A 19,438-nucleotide genomic window follows, 5' to 3' on the forward strand; every position below is an offset into this window, starting at 1 on the left:
GATCCGTTAGATGATCCCATGGATGAAACAATTATTATCTCTCCTGAACCTGCTGAACCACTCCTGTTAGCCCCTCCACCATCACCAGTCCATCGCCCCACTCCTCCCCACCTCCTATTCAATCCTTCTGGCAAGAGAACTCGATCACAGGCTAGTCATCATTCCATCAGCTCGACTGACTACTCTGATGAAGATAACCATATTCAGTCTCTGTTTGAGGATAACCAGGAAACCCAGACTCTCCTTGAAGAGTCGATGATTCTGTCCAGAAGCCTCAACATTTTAGTGCAAGGGGAAGGGGGTGATGGTGTCACCCTTCCAGTACAGTCTGCTTGATCCTTTTGGTCCTTTAGTTGCTGTTAGTGTTAGTAGTTTTTTCTTTCTGTTTATTTTCGTTTTGGTCTGTTTTGCTTTCTGTTTTTCTTTTTGGGCAGCCCTTGAGTAGTTGTCTGGTACTGGTAGCCAAAGTTCTTGGCTAGGGTCTCTGGTTGGGAACCTTAGCCGTGTTTGATTCTACTGATTTGGTGGTTCATCCACTTTTTCAGCTAGAATCCTTTCTGGGATTTTGGCTATTGGTACCTAGCTTGGTTGGTTTGGGGGCAGTTGGTGTGCCCGTATATTTTGTTGTTTCTTGGGTTTAGCTCTTGGTGGGCTTTCTGTGTTAGTTGTATTTTGTTCTATATTAGCTGTGCTTAGTTGTTATTTGGTGGTGCCTTTTTCTTCTTCCTGTTTCTTTGTGGTGCCTTCTTCTTTCTGTTGACCTTCTCTGTGCCTTCTGTCTGAGGCCGGAGTGCCCTCAGACCCATGGAGCAACCGAAACCGGACCTGACCATCCTAGCCTGGAACATCAGAGGTTGTGGACAATACCTTAACCGTAAACACCTCTTTAGACTTATTAAAACGAACAGACCGGACTTCATCTTTCTTTCGGAGACTAAGAGCACCTCTAATCAACTCCACAACACTCTCAAACTGGGTGACAACTACAAACTGGTGGTAGTCGAACCCATAAAGAAAGCGGGTGGACTTGGTTTGTTTTGCTCGTTTGACTTTGACATTAAGACCATTTGGGCTGACGAAAACATGATACATACTATGTGCACCCACGTTAGTTCGGGCCTCACTTTTGCGTTAACGGGCTTCTATGGAAGCCCGTATAATGTGATGCACCCGAAAAGGTTGCACACCCAAGCGGAGGTATCAAGTAGTAACCGGTAAAACCGGAGTCGATCCAAGGATAAGTTGGTAATTTGGATAACGAAGGGTCTTGTCCCCCGGTCTATGTATCAAATGCTAACTTAGACTAAAAAGGGAAAGGAAACAAAGATAAATGGGGGTTTGATCGAATAAGGTGATAAGAGAATAAAGCAAACGAGTAAAATAAACTAAACTAAACAATAAAAGTAAACGGGCGAGAGAGATTCGAGAGAAGAGTCGGAGGAACAAGAGTCGGGAGACGGTAAGACTCGATTCGGGCAACAAATAAGTGAGAGAGGTGTCGAAGTCCGGGAATCCATAATGATAAACCTACGACTATGTGTAGTCCGATTTAATGTGTCGAAGTACAATCGATGTTCGACTCCTAAAGTAGATGTCTCTAAGTACTACGTATATCCGGAGATCATACTTAGTCAAACAAACGTCTAAATCGGTTAATCCCGAGTCATCAAAAGTGTCGTCTAGTCGCCTAACTATGTGAAGTGCATGACAAGACACATGAAATTATGACTTAGACTACGATCGATATCGAATACTTCGTTTCGTCTATTAACTATGCGAAGTGCTTGACAAGACACATGAAAATACGATCGAAACTATAATCGAAATAAATGACCATCAATTCGTAATCAAAACATCAAATCATATTAAACATAATCACGAATTCATCACATTTCATCTCATATAATCGACACACTAAAGTCAGCTAAACATGGTGATTAAATAAGAAATGGAAAGAAGATGATGAGAGAATCCCCCTTTTTCGATGTGGTTCAAGGCTAAGATCGTCGGAAAATATGAGTCTTTAAGGTGCAGCCGATCTCCCCTTAGCAAATTTCTGGGTTCCCCATAGCGACCACCATCATCTTCTCCATTTATCACAAACCTCCATTAAAGCTAAACCCTAGCTTTCTCTCTCTACTAATTTCTAACCCAAAATCAAATCAAACTACATGGGAAGCATGACAAAGTGATAGGGAGTAAAAGCCCTAAGGTTTTGAATCAAGAAAGTTGCCGGAACACCACGAAAATCCGATCAAAGAAAGTTAGGTTTCCGGCCAAAATCAAGATTTCCGGCCGAAGGAAGCTTAGATCCGGCCCATAGATGCTGTCCCGTGCCACGGCCAAGCTGCTGCCGTCGCGTTTTGCTGCTGTAGCAGCTGTTCCGCCGCTGTTGTTGCCGCCATAGCTGCTGTACAGTGCGTCGCGATTTGCTGCTGTTGCGGTTTGCTGCAGTGCTGTCGCGGTTCACTGTTGTGCTGTTGCGGTTCACTGCTGCTGGCCGTCGCTACTGTTGAGTGTGTTGCTGTCCGGCGAGCTGCTGTAGCTGCTGTTCCTTCCATGTTCCGACCGAACCTTGTGGTGCCGGCCAAGTTGGCCGGCACCTCCCTCTCTTTCTTTCCTCTCTTATCAAACTCTCACCCTCACCCTAGTGTTTGATTTGGTGAAAAAGATGAAGAACTCTCACTTTCTCTCTCTCTTCCTCCCAAAACTTGTGTATTGTTAGAGTGAAGAAGAAGATGAATAGTGATGACCCCCTCCTTTTTGACTCAAACCCTAGGTCAAGACTTGACTTTGACTCAAACTTGAGTCCATAAAGAGAGGGTGCTCATATAATATTTCCTTGTCATTCTTCTTTGGGTTCTTGGGCTTGGTTGTGGGCTTCTCAACTACAAATCCAAGGAGTGCCTTTATGGAATCCTTGTTTTAAGACCGAACCTTGACTTCTTTCTTTCACAACTTCCCCGTCCGAACTCGGAATTGAGTTCCGTTTTCACCGTTGGACTCGTCTTTGACTCCTCTTCTCATTTGATTTGTTTAAAGTCTTTTTCTCTCGTTTTGGGCACATGAAATGATAGTGATAATCCGCTCCCTTTATTCCGAATTAAGTTCTTTATTCCAAATATGGTACCTAAACAAGAAAAACACATAAACTATTACAAAAAACACTCGAAAAGGACTAATTAGTCTATGTTAGGCTCCTTAAATGTGACATTTTCGTGTCACATCAACATCCCCAAACTTAAACTTTGCTAGTCCTCGAGCAAACAAAATAAAATAAAAGCCTAACTCACTTTCGGAGGAATCCCGGTTGCATTTAGCATATGCAACAAGCCGTTAAACCCCTAGGTTACCCCTAGTGGACGAGTGTTGTCTCGTGAGGGTTTCCATAGATGACACCCACAAACATCGAGTTTCAAATACACAAGGGTCCAACAACCACATCATATATAAGCATGGTTCATATAGTAAAGGGTTTAAGCATGTCAAAACATAATGAATCAAGTAAACAAGTTCATGCGAAAGCTAAAGACCTCTTCACTAATGATCTTACCCTAAAGTGCAAGTGTTAAACCATAATAAGCAACATCTATGTTCCGAAGTCACAAAGCCTTGGTCCCTAGTTTAGTACATTTCGCCTCGACTTTGGCCTCACGGACATACACTCCAAATATGAAATCACTCAAGAATGGTTCGCTCGTATGTGTGAGTGTGATCACTAACATGGACTCAACACATAAAAAGGGGTGAGGACAACATTTTGGAACGAATGATCTTCGAAAAGGAATTAGCCACTAAATAGAGTGGGGAAGCTCACCCGCCCTTCTCACCCACTATATCCTCTAAGAATGCTTTCTAAAGGTTAGCGGATACTAGAAATGGATGATGATGGTGGATTCCCGAGAATGTCGACTACTTCATTATAGAACTTCTCAAGCACTTCCACATTTGTTTCTTGCTTCGAATACTTATTCATGAACATGAACACAAACACATATATACAATCACATCACACACACAAAAAGAGCTAACACATGCTCAAACATACTCATGAACCACTTTATTTCTTCTTTCTATTTTTTTTTCTTTTCTTTTCTTTTTTCACTTTTTCACTTTTTCACTTTTTCTTTTTTCTTTTTTTCTTTTTTTCTTTTTTTCTAACACAAAATCACATAAAACAAACATAACTCACACAATACTATATTCTTGCAATCAACTTTTTCCATTTCATACTTGCTTTGACATTCTCCATTCTTTTCTTCTCATGTCTTCATTCTCGGGATATAAGATGATGGATGATGATGGAGTATCCGCCTTCCTCTAGTTGACACTCTTATTGGGTTTCACGGACTACAAGGGCAAGGTTAATTCGCTATCCTAATGTCACTCTTAGTGGCTAAGGAAGTTGAGCACACGAGATCAAATGAGCTCTTTTATAAGTTACGAGGTTGAGTAGCTCTTCATTCTACTCGGAGTTAGCGCGGAAGAGTACACTCGAAGGGCAATTTAGGCTTTGAGCTCTCACATGGGTTAAGTCTCCACTAATGACTACTTTGGTCTCTTAGAGATGTTTCTTCTTCACTAAGATGTTACTCCCATAGTGTAACACAAACACTCAAAGACTCGACTTTCATGCAAAGACCATTAGCAATCACAAAACTCATCAACTCGACACGTATGCATCAACATTCTTAAAACTATCACTATAATCACATGCAAGTCTACTCAAAACGTTCAAAAATTTTCAAATTTTTGGCTAATTTGAACCCTTTTGTCTTTGAAACCCATGGTCATGCATTGGTTATGGTCATATCCCGCATCCCCAAACTTAAAACTAACATTGTCCTCAATGTTCTAAGCATACACTCACCAAAAGATAAAGAGGCACATCAATTTAAAGAGAAGAGTGGAAAGATATTACCATAACCGAAGGAGATAAAAGATGATACTACCAAGACTCATGTATAACGAGGTTCCAAGTTGATGCCAATCTCACGCCATCCCCAAACTTGGAACAAACCACGCCTTAGAAGTAAAACATATAAGAAATGCTCCTTAAAATAACCAAAACATAATGAGAATGAAGCACATAAAAAGCAAGACCATATAAAATGACCACTCACGCGGGATCACTCGATTGCATTTAGCTATGCAATTAGCCTTTGATTCTCTTATTTTCACACAAGAGCACGAGTTATGTCTCGCGGAGGGTTTCCAGAGATGCTACCCACAAACATCAAGACCCATCTTAATCGACTAACGATCATATAGCAAAAGACGGAAGATTTGGGGATCAACCCAAAGAAAGCTATATACAAATGCTAAAAGTCTCACAATAATATCGAAGCATATAAGTGCACGTGAGACTAAAAGCGAAAAGAGACCATCCCCAAACTTAGTGGATGCACGGTCCACTAAGTACGCATAAATGCTAGGGGCGACGACTAAAAAGTCGTCAAAAGGATCGACATACAAATGAAGGGTCAGGAAGTCAGTCGAAGGTAAAAAGTCAAACTCAAGCTTAGTGGATAAAACATCCACTAAGTCCCTAGATGTGCTAGGAAAGACGTCCGAAGTGTCCCATAAGGGGTCAACAACCGAGTCTGAGATCATGTGGAAGGTCGAACTAGACTCTAAGGGTAAGACAATATGCTCGGGGACCAAGTCAAGGTCCATAATTTCCTTAGGTAAATAATCCAACAAGCTATCCGCTATCTCTTCAACTACTATGTTATCGACATCCTTAAAGGCATCGGGAGCCTCAAAGTTGGTTGCAACACCTTCACTTCTACATAACTCATCCAAGTAATCACAAGTGCTAAAAATTGGAAAGTTCAACATTGTGTGATTCCCAAGTTTGCTCGTAGAGCTATCATCCCGAACATCAAAATCTAGTTTAGGTTGATCAAGGTCAGATGACAATGGTTGAGGGAGTGAGCAACAAGGGTCATCGGTCAATTCATGCTCTATGGGTCTATCAGGAGCTTCTTCGACATTTAACTTAAGACTAGAGTCAAGTGTATTACCCTCACCATCATTCATAGTCTCCTCTTGAGTTTGGGGTGCGCAAACCCCTTCCTCGTCGATGATAGGCTCCGACTCAATTCTATCAACAATTTTGAGAATCCATTCCGTGATCTCTTTGATTTCTCGATTGAATCTAGTTTGGTACTCTAAAATTGCTTGGAGAGTATCTTGAGACATCTCCTCGTAATAAGGCACATGAGTATAACTAGACGAAGACTCTCGCGGAACACGGATCATGGGACAATACTCGGTCAAATGGTCTAAGCTCGCACAAATAGCACAAACCGGGTTAATGGTCTCCAAGGTCCTTTCTTCACTACCTTCATGTATATACATAGACTCGACTCTTTGAGTCGAATCATCGAGTCGGGAATTGTCATCCCTAAGTGAACCGTTCATATATGCTTGTCGATAGTCACGAAGACTTCGACGTGGTCGATCAATACTAATAGAACTACGGTCCTCATCAAATGACAAATTCATACATGAAGGTGTGGTCATCCCAAATTCTTGTCGATAGTCTCGAAGACTCTTACGGGGTTGATTATCCTCATGCTCATAATCCCTAAAACCATGTTCATGACGAGTCTGACCGACTCCATACATCCGTCGATATTCACCCATGGTTATCCTAGGTCGGTCAGGCTCAACTCGCCTATTCCTATCACTAGTCGGAACATTCCTATGTAAATTTGTGTAGTCCTGATGACTTGTAGATGGTCGACTAGTGTTGGAAAGGGTTCGCATAAGGTCATTCTCATCAAATGACCAACTTGCCATGATCTCACAATGTTCAAGGATACTAACACACAATCGCAAAATGAGAACAAACACTTATAGACTAACAATCACACACAAGTAAAAAGGAAGAGATAGAATGCGATACTATCGAGTGCTCCTTTAGTTTCGTTCGTCTTTCTTCTTAAGCTTCTCGAATCCTTCCTTTTCCTTCGCCTTTATGTCACTTTTGGCTCTTTTCTATAAACCGGTACCTAAAAAAAATGAAATTAAGAAAGTACAAAATAAAATAAAGACGTCTAAGAAGCAAATAACACTAAACTAATAAACAAAACAACCAACGCTATCCTAACTACTAAACCTATCCCCGGCAGCGGCGCCAAAAACTTGTGTATTGTTAGAGTGAAGAAGAAGATGAATAGTGATGACCCCCTCCTTTTTGACTCAAACCCTAGGTCAAGACTTGACTTTGACTCAAACTTGAGTCCATAAAGAGAGGGTGCTCATATAATATTTCCTTGTCATTCTTCTTTGGGTTCTTGGGCTTGGTTGTGGGCTTCTCAACTACAAATCCAAGGAGTGCCTTTATGGAATCCTTGTTTTAAGACCGAACCTTGACTTCTTTCTTTCACAACTTCCCCGTCCGAACTCGGAATTGAGTTCCGTTTTCACCGTTGGACTCGTCTTTGACTCCTCTTCTCATTTGATTTGTTTAAAGTCTTTTTCTCTCGTTTTGGGCACATGAAATGATAGTGATAATCCGCTCCCTTTATTCCGAATTAAGTTCTTTATTCCAAATATGGTACCTAAACAAGAAAAACACATAAACTATTACAAAAAACACTCGAAAAGGACTAATTAGTCTATGTTAGGCTCCTTAAATGTGACATTTTCGTGTCACATCATAATGGCAACCGGATGGCCCCTTGGAGCACTATTAGTAGTCACAAGATTGAGCCTGCTATACCCTGGGTTGTAATGGGGGACCTAAACACGATTCTCCACCCCTCTGAAAAAGAAGGTGGCAGAAAGGACATCCCTACGTATGTTCCCAAAATTAACCGAGTCATTAACTCCTTGGGCCTCCGGGACGCGGGCTACAAAGGCCCAACTTTCACTTGGACCAATAGGCAGTTTTCGGGCAAGCTCATTAAGGAGCGTTTAGACCGAGCCCTCACTAACCACAGTTGGCTAGTAGATTTTCCCTCCTCTCTTGTCACTCACTTACCCGGAGTGGGTTCTGATCACACTCCGATTCTCTTAACCACTCAGGTTCCCTCGAACCTGGGAAATAGACCTTTTAAATTCCTCAGGACCTGGATGTCTCACCCTGAGTGTAGTGAGTTCATTCAGGACCACTGGCCTCCCACTTCCAACTCTATTCAACCCAAATTGAATCACCTAGCTATTCAGCTAGCCAGGTGGAACAAACTGGTGTTCGGCAACATCGATCATCGCATTCGCAACCTTACTGAGGCTATCCAAACCACGGACAGCTCGGAGCGCTACCAGGAGCTTAACAACAAGCTCGAGGAAGCTTACATTCAGTTGGAGAGTCTCTGGAAAGAGAAATCCAGAAATGATCATATTCAACTTGGAGACCAAAACACTAAATTCTTTCACGCCAAAGCCATTAATCGGAATCGGAAGAATCGTATATCCGCCATCAAAGACAACAATGACCACTGGATCCAAGAAGCCTCGGACATAGCCAATGTTTTCTCGGCCAATCTGCGTAACATCTCCACCACTGAAAACCCTTGCTGTCCTAATGAGATCCTCAACCTTTTTCATGCTCAGTTAACCGATAGCCAGAATCTTGTTCTCACTAGCACCCCAACGGAGAAGGAGATCCACAATTCAGTCAAATCCCTGAAACCAGAGGCGGCCCCGGGTCCGGATGGCTTCCCTCCGTTTTTTTACCAGTCTAACTGGAATACAGTAAAACCAGATATCATTCGGCTGGTCTCTGAGTTCTTCCTTCATAACCACCTGCCTGAGCAAGTCAATCACACTCACATCTGCCTTATCCCCTAAACCAAAACCCCCCAGTCGACGGCCGACTATCGTCCCATTAGTCTTCTTAACACCACCTACAAAATCATTACTAAGATCCTTGCTAATCGTCTCAAAACAATCCTTCCTCACATTATTTCCCCGTTTCAAGCGGCCTATGTTCCGGGTAGGCAGATCACGGACAATATTATCATCAGTCAAGAAGTGGTCCATTCGTTCAAGCTTTGTAGAGGAGCAAAAAGTTTCTTCGCTCTAAAACTCGACATGTCCAAAGCCTTCGATCGCGTTGAATGGTCGTTTCTTTCAGACATCATGAGGAGTATGGGATTTGACCCAAAGTGGATTAGTATGATCCATACGTGTCTCTCCACTTCCACCATGGCGGTCCTCATTAATGGTAGGCCAGGCCCTACCTTTGATGTCAGTAGAGGCATTAGGCAAGGTGATCCCCTCTCCCCCTTCCTGTTCACCTTGGCCATGGAAGGCTTGAGTCGTCTTCTGGAATCGAATCATCTGAACTCGCCTTTCCATGGCTTTCCCATTCTTGGCACTAACATCAATCTCAAACATCTCCTCTTTGCCGACGACTCTATTATTTTTGGTCAGAATTCGTTAGTCAACATCTCCTCGCTGCAAAATATCCTTGATATCTTCTGTCGGGCGTCGGGCCAGATGATTAATTACAATAAATCTACGATCTTTTTCTCCAAGAATACCCATCCGAAATTCAAGCGTATGATCATTCGCAACTTTAAAGTGCATCAATCCTCCAATCTCGATAAGTACCTGGGTACTCATCTGTTCATCAATGCCAACAAAAAGAAAGTCTTCTCGACCCTCACCACTCAAATCCAAAATAAACTCTCTAAGTGGCAATCCTCTCTCCTCTCTCCGGCTGGCCGCTCTGTTGTTATCAATACAATAGCAGCGGTCGTTCCCCGATACCAAATGCAATGCTTTGCCATTCCGAAAGGCATAAGCAATCGCATTGAAGTTCTGCAAAGAGCTTTCTGGTGGGGAAAAACTCGTTCCATCCATACCATTAACTGGTCCACCATCTGCCTCCCAAAGAAGCTGGGAGGTTTGGGTTTTCGTTTCCCGCACCTCGACAACCAGGCCTTTCTCAGTAAACTAGTCTGGCGCCTTTTCACTGACTCCGGCTCTCCTTGGGCGGAGATCCTCAAAGCCAAGTACTTCACCAAAGAGCACAGACCTAAAACCGCGAAAAATCATCACTCGTGGCTCTGGAAATCCCTAGCCAAACACGTAGAGAAAGTAACCAACTTAACTTTTTGGGACATCAATAAGGGCACGAATATTAACATCTGGCATGATTACTGGATTCCCAATTACCCTCCACCCCTCAGTAACCCTATGAATAGTACCCTCACGATTGTCTCTCAGTTAATTAATAATAATACGTGGAACTTGACGATCTTAAACCAATGCTTTACTCGTGATATATGCAATGCTATTTTAAGTATCAATTTACAGGAACATATGCAGCATATCCCCAGATGGTCACTTACCAAGACAGGTAAATTCTCTATCAAATCTATGTATTACTATCTCCGCACAGAACATTACCCGGTTGAAAATAAGGAATGGGCCTTCATTTGGGATATGCAAATACAGCCAAAAATCAAACTATTCCTATGGAAATGTTGTACGAATAGCCTACCGGTTAGAGAGAAAATTGGTAAGTATGTGGGAAACAAATTTAATTGTGAATTCTGCCCACAGACAGAAACTCTGATTCATATGCTTTTACACTGCGATTTGGCTCAGGTGATTTGGTTCCATTTTAATATCTTGTCCACTAATATCACTAATCTGGTTGATTGGATTATTTCGTGGAAATCTCTTGACGATCATATCGGAAATCTTTTTGCTAACAAACTTTGGCAGATTTGGAAAGCTAGGTGTGATAAATGCTTCTCCAACATACAAATAGTACCAATGAAAATCATAGACCAGATTAAATGTATGGCCCTTGCCCCTCTGACTCAATCCACCAATAGCAAGATTGATAGAACTACTCCTTGGGTACCACCGGCTCCACCGTTCAAAAAAATCAATGTCGACGCCTCTTTCATTACAGCCCAGGAATTAGCAGGGATTGGTCTTATCATGCATGATGACAGAGCAAACTTTGTCGCAGCAATGGCTTGCAATGTGCGGGGTCAAAATGCGGAAGAATGTGAAGCTTGGGCGATCTTTAAAGCTCTCCAATGGTCGAGAAAAAAGAACATTCATTATGTACATATCGAAAGCGACAACAGTTGTCTAGTGAAGTGGCTCAACAGGGAGGCTTCGGAAATATCCTGGCAATCAAGCAAAGTCCTCGATAAAATTCTTCAGATGGAAGCACAATTCACCAGGGTGATCTACTCTCACATCCACAGAGAAGGCAACTACAAAGCTGATCAACTAGCCAAGTGGAGTAAGATTTATATAGGCTCCTGGGTGTGGCTTTCTTTATCGGACCTTCCAGCAATGTTGTACCAGTGTTGGTCGTAGTTCTGTCGGTCGGCTTGGTGTTCGTTTATGCTCAACAAAAAAAAAATACCATATGTTATTGTCCACGTAATGCCAATCGTGTTGCTCACCGTTGCCATCCTTAGCATAGGTTCTGAGTGTAGTGTTATTTTATGCCCACAAAAGTTAACATTTATTGTTTGGTCCCTGCTTTTGTTTTCTTCTTGTAATTGGACCTTGATATATTTATGGCATTTTCTCAAAAAAATATAAAATGGTGGCTGATTTGGGGAAATAAGAAACGTATTAGAGTGTAAAATTTTATAGGGTAGAGAGACTAAAAATTTCTTCCAAACACACCCTTCTTCTCATCTTCATCTCTTCTTTCTCTTTTGTCTCTCTCTCTGTTCTTGTTCTCTCTTATCTCTGTCTCCTCTCTCAGATATCTCACTCACTTGAATCTTTCTCAGACCCACTTTTTTTTCTCTTTCCCTCTCTATCTCTTCCACGAATTTTTCTTCTCTGAGATCTCTCTCTGGAAACTTCATCTCTTATCCCTCTCCCTTCTCAACCAGGAATTGGCTGAAATAAACTAAAACTAAACATTTCATAATATTCCATAACAATAAGAAGACATCTTGAATTTATGAGTATTGTAGTTGATAAACTAAAACCCGTCTTGTTAAAGAAACAACAAGATCCTTTAAAATGTCTAAACTTAATAACACAACAAATACCCCAACCAAACACCCACTTTCCCTAAGTCGGCAGGAAACTTCTATCAGTGATAGGAAGATATGACGGAGAAAGAAGAATAATGGTTATGGTGGTCAGAATTTGTTGTAGGAGATGGAGGAAGAAGAAACTAGAAAAAGACAGAATTTGTTGGAAGTTGCGGGAGTTGATGGTGGTAGTGGGGAGAAGAAAACGAGGGAAGAAGAAGCTGAAAGGTTGAAGTGTTTGGAGGAAACAAAAAGGTGGCCAATAAGTGGACAACCGGTTTTCTTATATGGACAACTATCTTAAGTGAACAACAAAAAAATTGAAATTTTTATATGGACACTAATTTTTAAGGGACAACTCTCTATTATTTTCACTCAAGTCCTCTTGGAATTGGATATATTATTTTAACTCCTCCCTCTCCATAATCCCTGATTTAGTTTGGTCTTCGTTTTCCTACTACCTCATCTTCATCACCAACACCCAAATTTCTAGAGAAAATGTTTTTTTGGAGAAACATTATTGATTATGACATCAAACAAAAGGAAGGGAATTGTTGAATGATTTTCTAAAAAAAAGGTAAGAACTAAGAACCCTAAAATCCCTAAAGTTTTGAAAACCTAAAAGTCAAAATTTTTAAAACTCTAAAAATCTTTTTTGCTTTTACAAACAAGTAGATCTTCTCGTTTAAAGCCCACGAACTGCTACTGTTTGTGGGCTTCAAACCCCCAAAACAGTAATTGTTCACTGCTATTGTTTCGTAGGTTCCTCCCGAAGCAGTAGTAGTGAACTACTACTAGTTTCGGGAGTTTTTTAGATTTGATAAAATTGTTATTAATGCTCCATTGAGCAAGAATAATACAATACTTTACAATTTTTTGGGTGCAAACACAATTTAGCCTATGATGGAGTGTTTGTTATGTTGGTTAAAGATGTTAGTGAGCCAATCATGATGAGAGAAAAGAACTCAAGGTTGATAAGGTTATATACATTTTTCTTGTCTTAGTTATTATTGTTCTTTGTTACAATTTCTTACCTCTGGATCAATCTTTGTTAAAGTATACAGGAAAAAGTTAAAAGTAGTGGTATTCCTGTGGTCTTATCCCGGTCATGTAGAAGAAGAAGAAGAAGGAGAATATGATGATGATGATGAAGAAAACAATTTAGGTTTTTTATTTTTAACTACTATATTATTTGCGTTAATGGTCCAAAAGTTAGTAACTGTTAACATTTAAGACTTTATAGAGTTGTCCCCTTATTAAATCAAAGTCAACTAAGTCAAGCATAGTTGACTCGTACCGGACCTGAAAATAGTTGTCCATGTAATAAGAAACACGGTTGTCCACGTATCGGCTACCAACAAAAAGTTTAAAATCCTTTTTGTTTTCACCCAAAACTTTGTACCCTAATAATTTTTTTATTTTCCCATATCACCCCCCAATAAAATAACAAATCATGTTATTGGAAAAGGAGTTGTACCGAAAAGTGGGATTTGGGTGTTTTTCGTGATTTACGTGCAAAAATAGGGGGAATTATGTCAATTTTATCTCGAATTTGAAATCTTCAACCCCAAAAGTGTCGAATAGTTGGGTGTGGAAGCAGAGGGGACCGCAACAACATTCAAGAACCCCCGCCATTTTACCTACCCATTTCCCCCGTCAACTTCCCGCTTTTATTTTCAGTCTCTCTCGCTCTAGTCTCTTCTTCGCTGCAAAGTTTGAACTAGTCATCACTGATCTAGAGGTTTTGCCCTACTTAGTTACTAAAGTCTCTTCGTTCACGTCAAATGAGAATTTTCTATTTGTGTTTCTTCTCTGGCTAATGTAAGTTCTTCATCCTTTGAAATCTAAATCCCTAATAATCAGACGCTTGTAGATTTCAGATGCATTAATCTGTTTTCCAGATCTCACTTTTGAGTATATTGTGCTTTGTTTTTTGAATTCATCATCGTCATCAATGTCTTTTGTTTTAATTTATTGTTTTCTGTGTAATTTGTGTTTGTTGTGATTGATTGATCATTAATGAAGTTCTTGTGATCTTCATGAGTTATTTCTTGTTAAGTTTCTGCAATCGATCATATGCAATTAAGATAGTAATATTCGATTCAGATTTAGCTTTTAATTTGGAATTCTTGATCTATTAACCTTTTGATTTCCTAATCGACATTCAAGAACTCGAAATCTTGAACCAAAATGTTCTAAAACAAAACTCGAACTCTAGAGAAATGTCAAGGTATTCTGATTTGGCGTTGAGTTATTAAATTTAGATCTCAAATTTTGAATATCTGCCGCCTAGATTCCTCTACTGTTGCTTCTTGAGCTTTGCTTGAAGTTTTCATTATATTATTCATGAAATAGAAGTATTTCTCAAGAAAAGGTTAAAAACCTAACCTCTCCAAGCCTTATTAGGAGAAAACACACACCAAATGAATATTTTCCTTTTATTGAAAGACCTATCTTTGATCCACTTTCAACTTGATATTTTTAAATTAGTTATTAGACCTCATGAATGAAACACTATTAATCAGTATTTTAAGATCAAGCATTATTATATATTTGTAACAGTTATTGTTTTCTGTCTCAATAATATATGGTATAAAATCGTCATACGAGGAAGAAATATTAGGAAAACATTCTTTGCTTACTTAAGGAACACAACTCTTGTTATTTTTATTAATTATAGAAAGATCATCTTCAACCTGTTGGTTTATCTCAGTGATCTTGAGGGTTTGGAGGGGGGTAAGCAATGAGAACGCGGTACTCCTACAAGAACTATAAAGTAGGAGTCTTTTTCATTACTCTATTTTCCTTAATCTTCTTCTTTACTTGATTAATTGTTACATTGAAACTTACAAGCTTCTATGATTTGTGCAGTGGTCGTGGTCGAAAATGGTTGTGAGAAAATGGTTGAATATGAAGACTCGAACTGATGAATTTTACTCAGACTGTGAGATTGGAGGTAATGTCATCTTATCTTAAAGCAAGTATAGTCTGTTGTATTTTACAATTTAGACCCGATTTCTTTATTTTCGTTCGTATCAGACTATTTAAAGTTACTGGTCTCTAAAAAATGGGCTCACCTTAACTACATAAAACAAGTTTTGTTTTCTTTCATGAGATATGCAGAAATGGCAGGAAACAATGGGATGAGGAGAAAGAGCTGTTCAGATGTTGATGGATATGTTTTCCTAACAAGAGATCTATCAGGTATGATTTATGACTATGAGTGATTTTGTATTAGCCTAATTCTAGGTTAGGTGATCAATATTTGAACTAACAATCTCATCTTAAATAAACAATTAGAAAAATGGATGATTGAAGCTCCTCAGAGTTTGAAACGGCCAAGATCTGAACCAGAGGCCCCACTTATTGCCGACCCTATGAACTTAAGGTACCTTCTTTGGTTGACAGTTTGACTTTTAATTCTTTAAAGTTCTCTTTTTCTTATATTGAATCTGTATGACTGTATCCCAATTTTTTTCCACCAGTTGAATTGTTGATAAATTTCTTTCCATTTGAATAATTTGAAAGCAATGGGAGGTCTGTAATTTTCATGGATTTATTTGAGTGTAGGATGTTTGTAGGGACATGGAATGTAGGAGGAAAGTCTCCAGACGAAAGCTTGAACTTAAGGGATTGGCTACTTACTCCTGATCATGCTGATATCTATGTCCTTGGGTAGAATCTTTTACATCTCAAAAATCAAAATTTATTTTAATCTACTTTGTAAGATTCTATCTACATACTCAAATACGGAAGAATACTGTAGAAAACAATTTGTTTGCTTCTTTGTATGAGGGAAAATTTGTGTTTGTTGAAATGCTCCAAAGACATGTATATAGTTTTTTCCTTCGAAAATGGTTGGGTCTTTCCCTAACCTTTAGTCCACTTGAAATCTTTGTTAGTTTTTGGAAATATGTACATAATTTAGCCAAGAATACTGATTCAAATTGCTTGTATATCAGGTTTCAGGAAATTGTCCCATTGAATGCGGTGAATGTATTGGGCGCAGAGGACTATGTGCCGGTCTTAAAGTGGCTTTCTCTTACACGCCAAGCTCTGAATCATACAGAAAAAGATACTGAAGTGTCTCCAAGTCAAAGTAATGCCACGACATCCAAATCCCCGTCTAAAATCAAAGAGCAGATAAACTTCAAACCCAGAGTTAGCTTCTGTGATTTGCTCTCGTTAGATGATGAGGATTTAGAACGAAACTCGACCTCATGTTCTAGCTCAGGCATCGAAGAAGAATCATCTTCACCACCTTGTTTTCCTAGGAGTTGTAAAAGCTCGAGGAGTGGTCGTTATTGTTTGGCTGCAAGTAAGCAGATGGTGGGCATATTATTGTGCGTGTGGGTGCGAACTGACTTACACCAGTGTGTCAGCAATTTAAAGGTCTCCTGTGTTGGGAGAGGCATTATGGGCTATCTTGGAAATAAGGTTTGATATAATAAATAAAGATTACAAATAGGACTTTGAATCAGTGTTTACCATATTAATTTGAGTAAATTTACAGGGTTCAGTTTCGATCAGTATGACATTGAACCGGACAACATTTTGCTTTGTTTGCTCCCACCTAGCCTCTGGTGAAAAAGAAGGTGATGAGATCCGGAGAAATGCTGATGTTATTGATATACTAAAGAAGACAAGATTTACCCAATCTCATGACAAAGCACCTGGGCAACCATTCTTCCCCGACAACATCTTAGAACATGAGTAAGTACTAGTCGAATATTTTTTAGTTTTCCTTTAGAAACTAGCTTAGCATGGTATAAATATAAAGTACTATGTTCTTATTTTTGCAGTAATATCATTTGGCTTGGGGATTTAAATTATCGTCTTGCATCAAATTGTGGTGACTTAAGCAAGCTTCTCAAAGACAAGGATTGGCAAGCACTTTTGGAGATAGACCAGGTCAGTAAATTAGAACCGATTACTCGATATTAAGCACCAACGAATACTATATTCTGTTCGAAGATATATACTTGGGTTCGTAGTGACACAAATTTTCCATCTTTTTTCTGTGGCCTATTGCCAAATGAGATTAATAAAGCTTTTTAAGTAATAAATTTGGCAGCTTCGGTTAGAGCAAAGATCAGGTCGCGTGTTCAAGGGATGGGAAGAAGGGGCGATATGCTTCGCTCCTACATACAAATACCTTACTGATTCTGACAATTATGTCGCCCAGAGCTCCAAATCAAAAGACAAGCGAAGAACACCTGCTTGGTAAATACTCTTCCACCCTTTTTTAATATAAATTTCAGGTAGTTGGTAATAGTACTCCACCATATTGCAATCCCAGTGAAAGTGATTGGTGTCAACTTGTAGGGAATGAGGGAAGCATTTTTGATAGGAACAGACAGAAACCTGACCACAAATATATGGGTCCTTGACCACTTGAGGGTGTTGTTTAATCAAGATATGAAACTTTTCCCCACAATATCTCTCTGTAGTACGAAATTAAATATTTAAACTGCTTTGATTTTTAGCTACCATCCAATTTAGATACATTTTTTTATTTATTACACGGGATAATCATGGTAGGCGATTAGCGATTCGTTAAGGAGGTCTTCATTATCATCTTTTATGTGATTGGTAAACTACATTAAGTCGGCAGCAGATAGATACAAGTTTTCAACCTATAGTCCGTGTTTAAACTTACTTTGTCAAATCATTTAAGTTAGTTAACCTCCCCTCCTATACTAAATTTATTTTTAAGACCTTCAAGTTGCAGCTACGAACTGTTTATGGTAGAATAATATCAGATTCGTTTACCTAATACTGAGATCTATTATATTGTTTAAAGTTTCTCTTAAAGTATTGTTGAAATTCAATATTGTTTTTTCTCCTTAGTTAATCCATTTCATCTTTTCATGTCAAATACTATATTTATTGAGATTTTCTTACCCAACATTCTACCACTGAAATACTAGTTTCCAAAAATGAACCCAAGTTGGAGCAGTTAAACATAATATTCTTTTAATCCTTTTCATCGTGGATTCGTGGGTTATCGTAAAATGACTGTAATTTGCTTACATATAGAACCCATTAATATCTTAGAGCTGTTTTTGTCCTCCATTGAAGCTTGACAAGCAGTCTGGTTACTTGGGCAGGTGTGACAGAATACTATGGAGAGGCAAAGGATTAAAGCAGATGTGGTATGTAAGAGGAGAGTCAAGGTTTTCAGATCACAGACCTGTCTACTCCCTATTCAAGGTACACATCGATGCCGGTAACAGAAACAAAATTAGGAAATCTACCACCACAACCCCTGCAACAATAAAGGCGATGCCACCGTCATCTGTGGCGAAAATCCAAGCAGAAGAAATACTGATACTAAATAGAGCACATAGCTGCATAGAAATATCTTCAAGTTCCAAATTATAATTCATTTAGCTCCCTTAGTGGCTAATGGCCAACAGGACATCAACAATTAACTGTTTTAGGCAGGTATGCCAAATGGAGATGAAGACCCATATCTCCTTAAACTGTAAATGATGAATGGTTAGATGACACAGTCAAATAATGTATCTAGAAAATCGTGTCAACCTAGCATTGTCCATATATAGTATAGATATAATATTTCACTTTGGTGGAGTGGTAAGAGTGCATGATAATAAGCACACTTGATGCTTTGAAACATGGTCTGACTAAAGTCAGAGTAGTAAGTATTTACTGGAGAAACACAAAAGGTAGTGAAAAAATGATTAGGTATTGGTGGCAGTGGTGGTGGTGGAGGTGAATTTCGATACAGGCTGTTGCTGGAGCAAGTGAGAAGTGAAAGGGAAGCAAAAAAAAATGTTGAAGTAAAGCCTGAGCGACTAAGAAAAGATGAAGCATATTTTTATTGCATTTCTGTCAACAAGCATGCCTCATTGTGAGATCTCTGTATATATATAAATATAGTTTTGTATGTGAGAGAAGTGTGGAAGAGGAGAGAAGTGGATTCAGAAAATGTGAGGTAGAGTAGAGTGAGAAAGAGGAAGGGTGGTTGTTAAAAGAAGTATTAAGTTACTCTGGACATAGGGAGGGAGTTTCACTTTTTCTCTTCTCAATGTATATTTTGTTGTTATATAGATACATGATCATATCAATAGCATAAGATTATTGTGATTGTTACAATAACGGTATAGATATATTAGATGCCGTAAACAAATATTAACCACAAAAGAAACTAAAATGGGAGTCATGAGAACATTACCATCTCCAATATCACGATCGACTTCTTTTCTTTCTTTTCTATCTAAATCTAATTGAGGTAATTTCTAAAAAGGTCAAAATAATATTGAAAATGAGTAGAAAAGCACAAAACATTTGAAAATTATTATTCAGGTCAAAAAGTGTGCAAATACTAAAATACCCCTTTTTGTCATTTTGTGTAACCAAATTCTTTTATTTTTCTTTAAATTTTAAATCGATATAACTTTTATTTGAGATATCGGATTTCTATAAAAATTATA

The 19,438-nt window shown here is 39.1% G+C and overlaps 3 protein-coding genes across 5 annotated transcripts in view; 2 read left to right on the forward strand and 1 right to left on the reverse strand.

Annotated features, from left to right (window-relative positions):
• Positions 1-1,844: 1,844 nt before the first annotated feature.
• LOC147567887 (uncharacterized) overlaps positions 1,845-19,438 on the reverse strand; it is a 54,492-nt gene continuing 36,898 nt past the window's right edge. The window contains exon 2 of one of the 2 annotated variants that reach the window (XM_086654403.1): positions 1,845-7,151. In XM_086654403.1, coding sequence (XP_086510529.1) covers positions 5,257-6,807 — 1,551 coding nt within the window. In that variant the 5' untranslated portion in view covers positions 6,808-7,151 and the 3' untranslated portion in view covers positions 1,845-5,256. The remainder of the gene's footprint in view (positions 7,152-19,438) is intronic. The other variant, XM_086654404.1, reaches the window with a different exon arrangement.
• LOC147567888 (uncharacterized) lies at positions 10,768-11,301 on the forward strand. The gene has a single exon (XM_086658680.1). It carries the CDS (start codon positions 10,768-10,770, stop codon positions 11,299-11,301), a length of 534 nt encoding a protein of 177 aa, XP_086514806.1.
• Positions 13,530-19,100, forward strand: LOC147567889 (type I inositol polyphosphate 5-phosphatase 8-like). 2 transcript variants are annotated; one of them, XM_086654393.1, is made up of 11 exons: positions 13,530-13,802; positions 14,695-14,757; positions 14,853-14,937; positions 15,105-15,185; positions 15,282-15,369; positions 15,552-15,656; positions 15,944-16,418; positions 16,495-16,694; positions 16,784-16,892; positions 17,056-17,204; positions 18,092-19,100. In XM_086654393.1, exons 2-11 carry the CDS (start codon positions 14,725-14,727, stop codon positions 18,363-18,365), a joined length of 1,599 nt encoding a protein of 532 aa, XP_086510519.1. In that variant the 5' UTR covers positions 13,530-13,802; positions 14,695-14,724; the 3' UTR covers positions 18,366-19,100. The 2 variants fall into 2 exon arrangements, with proteins under 2 accessions (XP_086510519.1, XP_086510520.1); XM_086654394.1 differs by having other exon boundaries at positions 13,624-13,802; positions 14,662-14,757.

This window comes from Eschscholzia californica, unplaced genomic scaffold (assembly GCF_041429995.1).
Source record: "Eschscholzia californica isolate CP2 unplaced genomic scaffold, dmEscCali1.0.p SCAF_1, whole genome shotgun sequence".
In the NCBI taxonomy this organism is placed as follows: Eukaryota; Viridiplantae; Streptophyta; class Magnoliopsida; order Ranunculales; family Papaveraceae; genus Eschscholzia; species Eschscholzia californica.

What these genes read in the sequence shown, in the direction of transcription:
- LOC147567888 (XM_086658680.1), top strand. Translation starts at nt 10,768, where the DNA reads ATGGCCCTTGCCCCTCTGACTCAATCCACCAATAGCAAGATTGATAGA.
- LOC147567889 (XM_086654393.1), top strand. Translation starts at nt 14,725, where the DNA reads ATGAGAACGCGGTACTCCTACAAGAACTATAAA. An exon ending in GACAACATCTTAGAACATGA is followed by an intron (nt 16,695 to 16,783) that starts GTAAGTACTAGT and finishes TTATTTTTGCAG; the next exon opens with TAATATCATTTGGCTTGGGG. An exon ending in CACTTTTGGAGATAGACCAG is followed by an intron (nt 16,893 to 17,055) that starts GTCAGTAAATTA and finishes TAAATTTGGCAG; the next exon opens with CTTCGGTTAGAGCAAAGATC.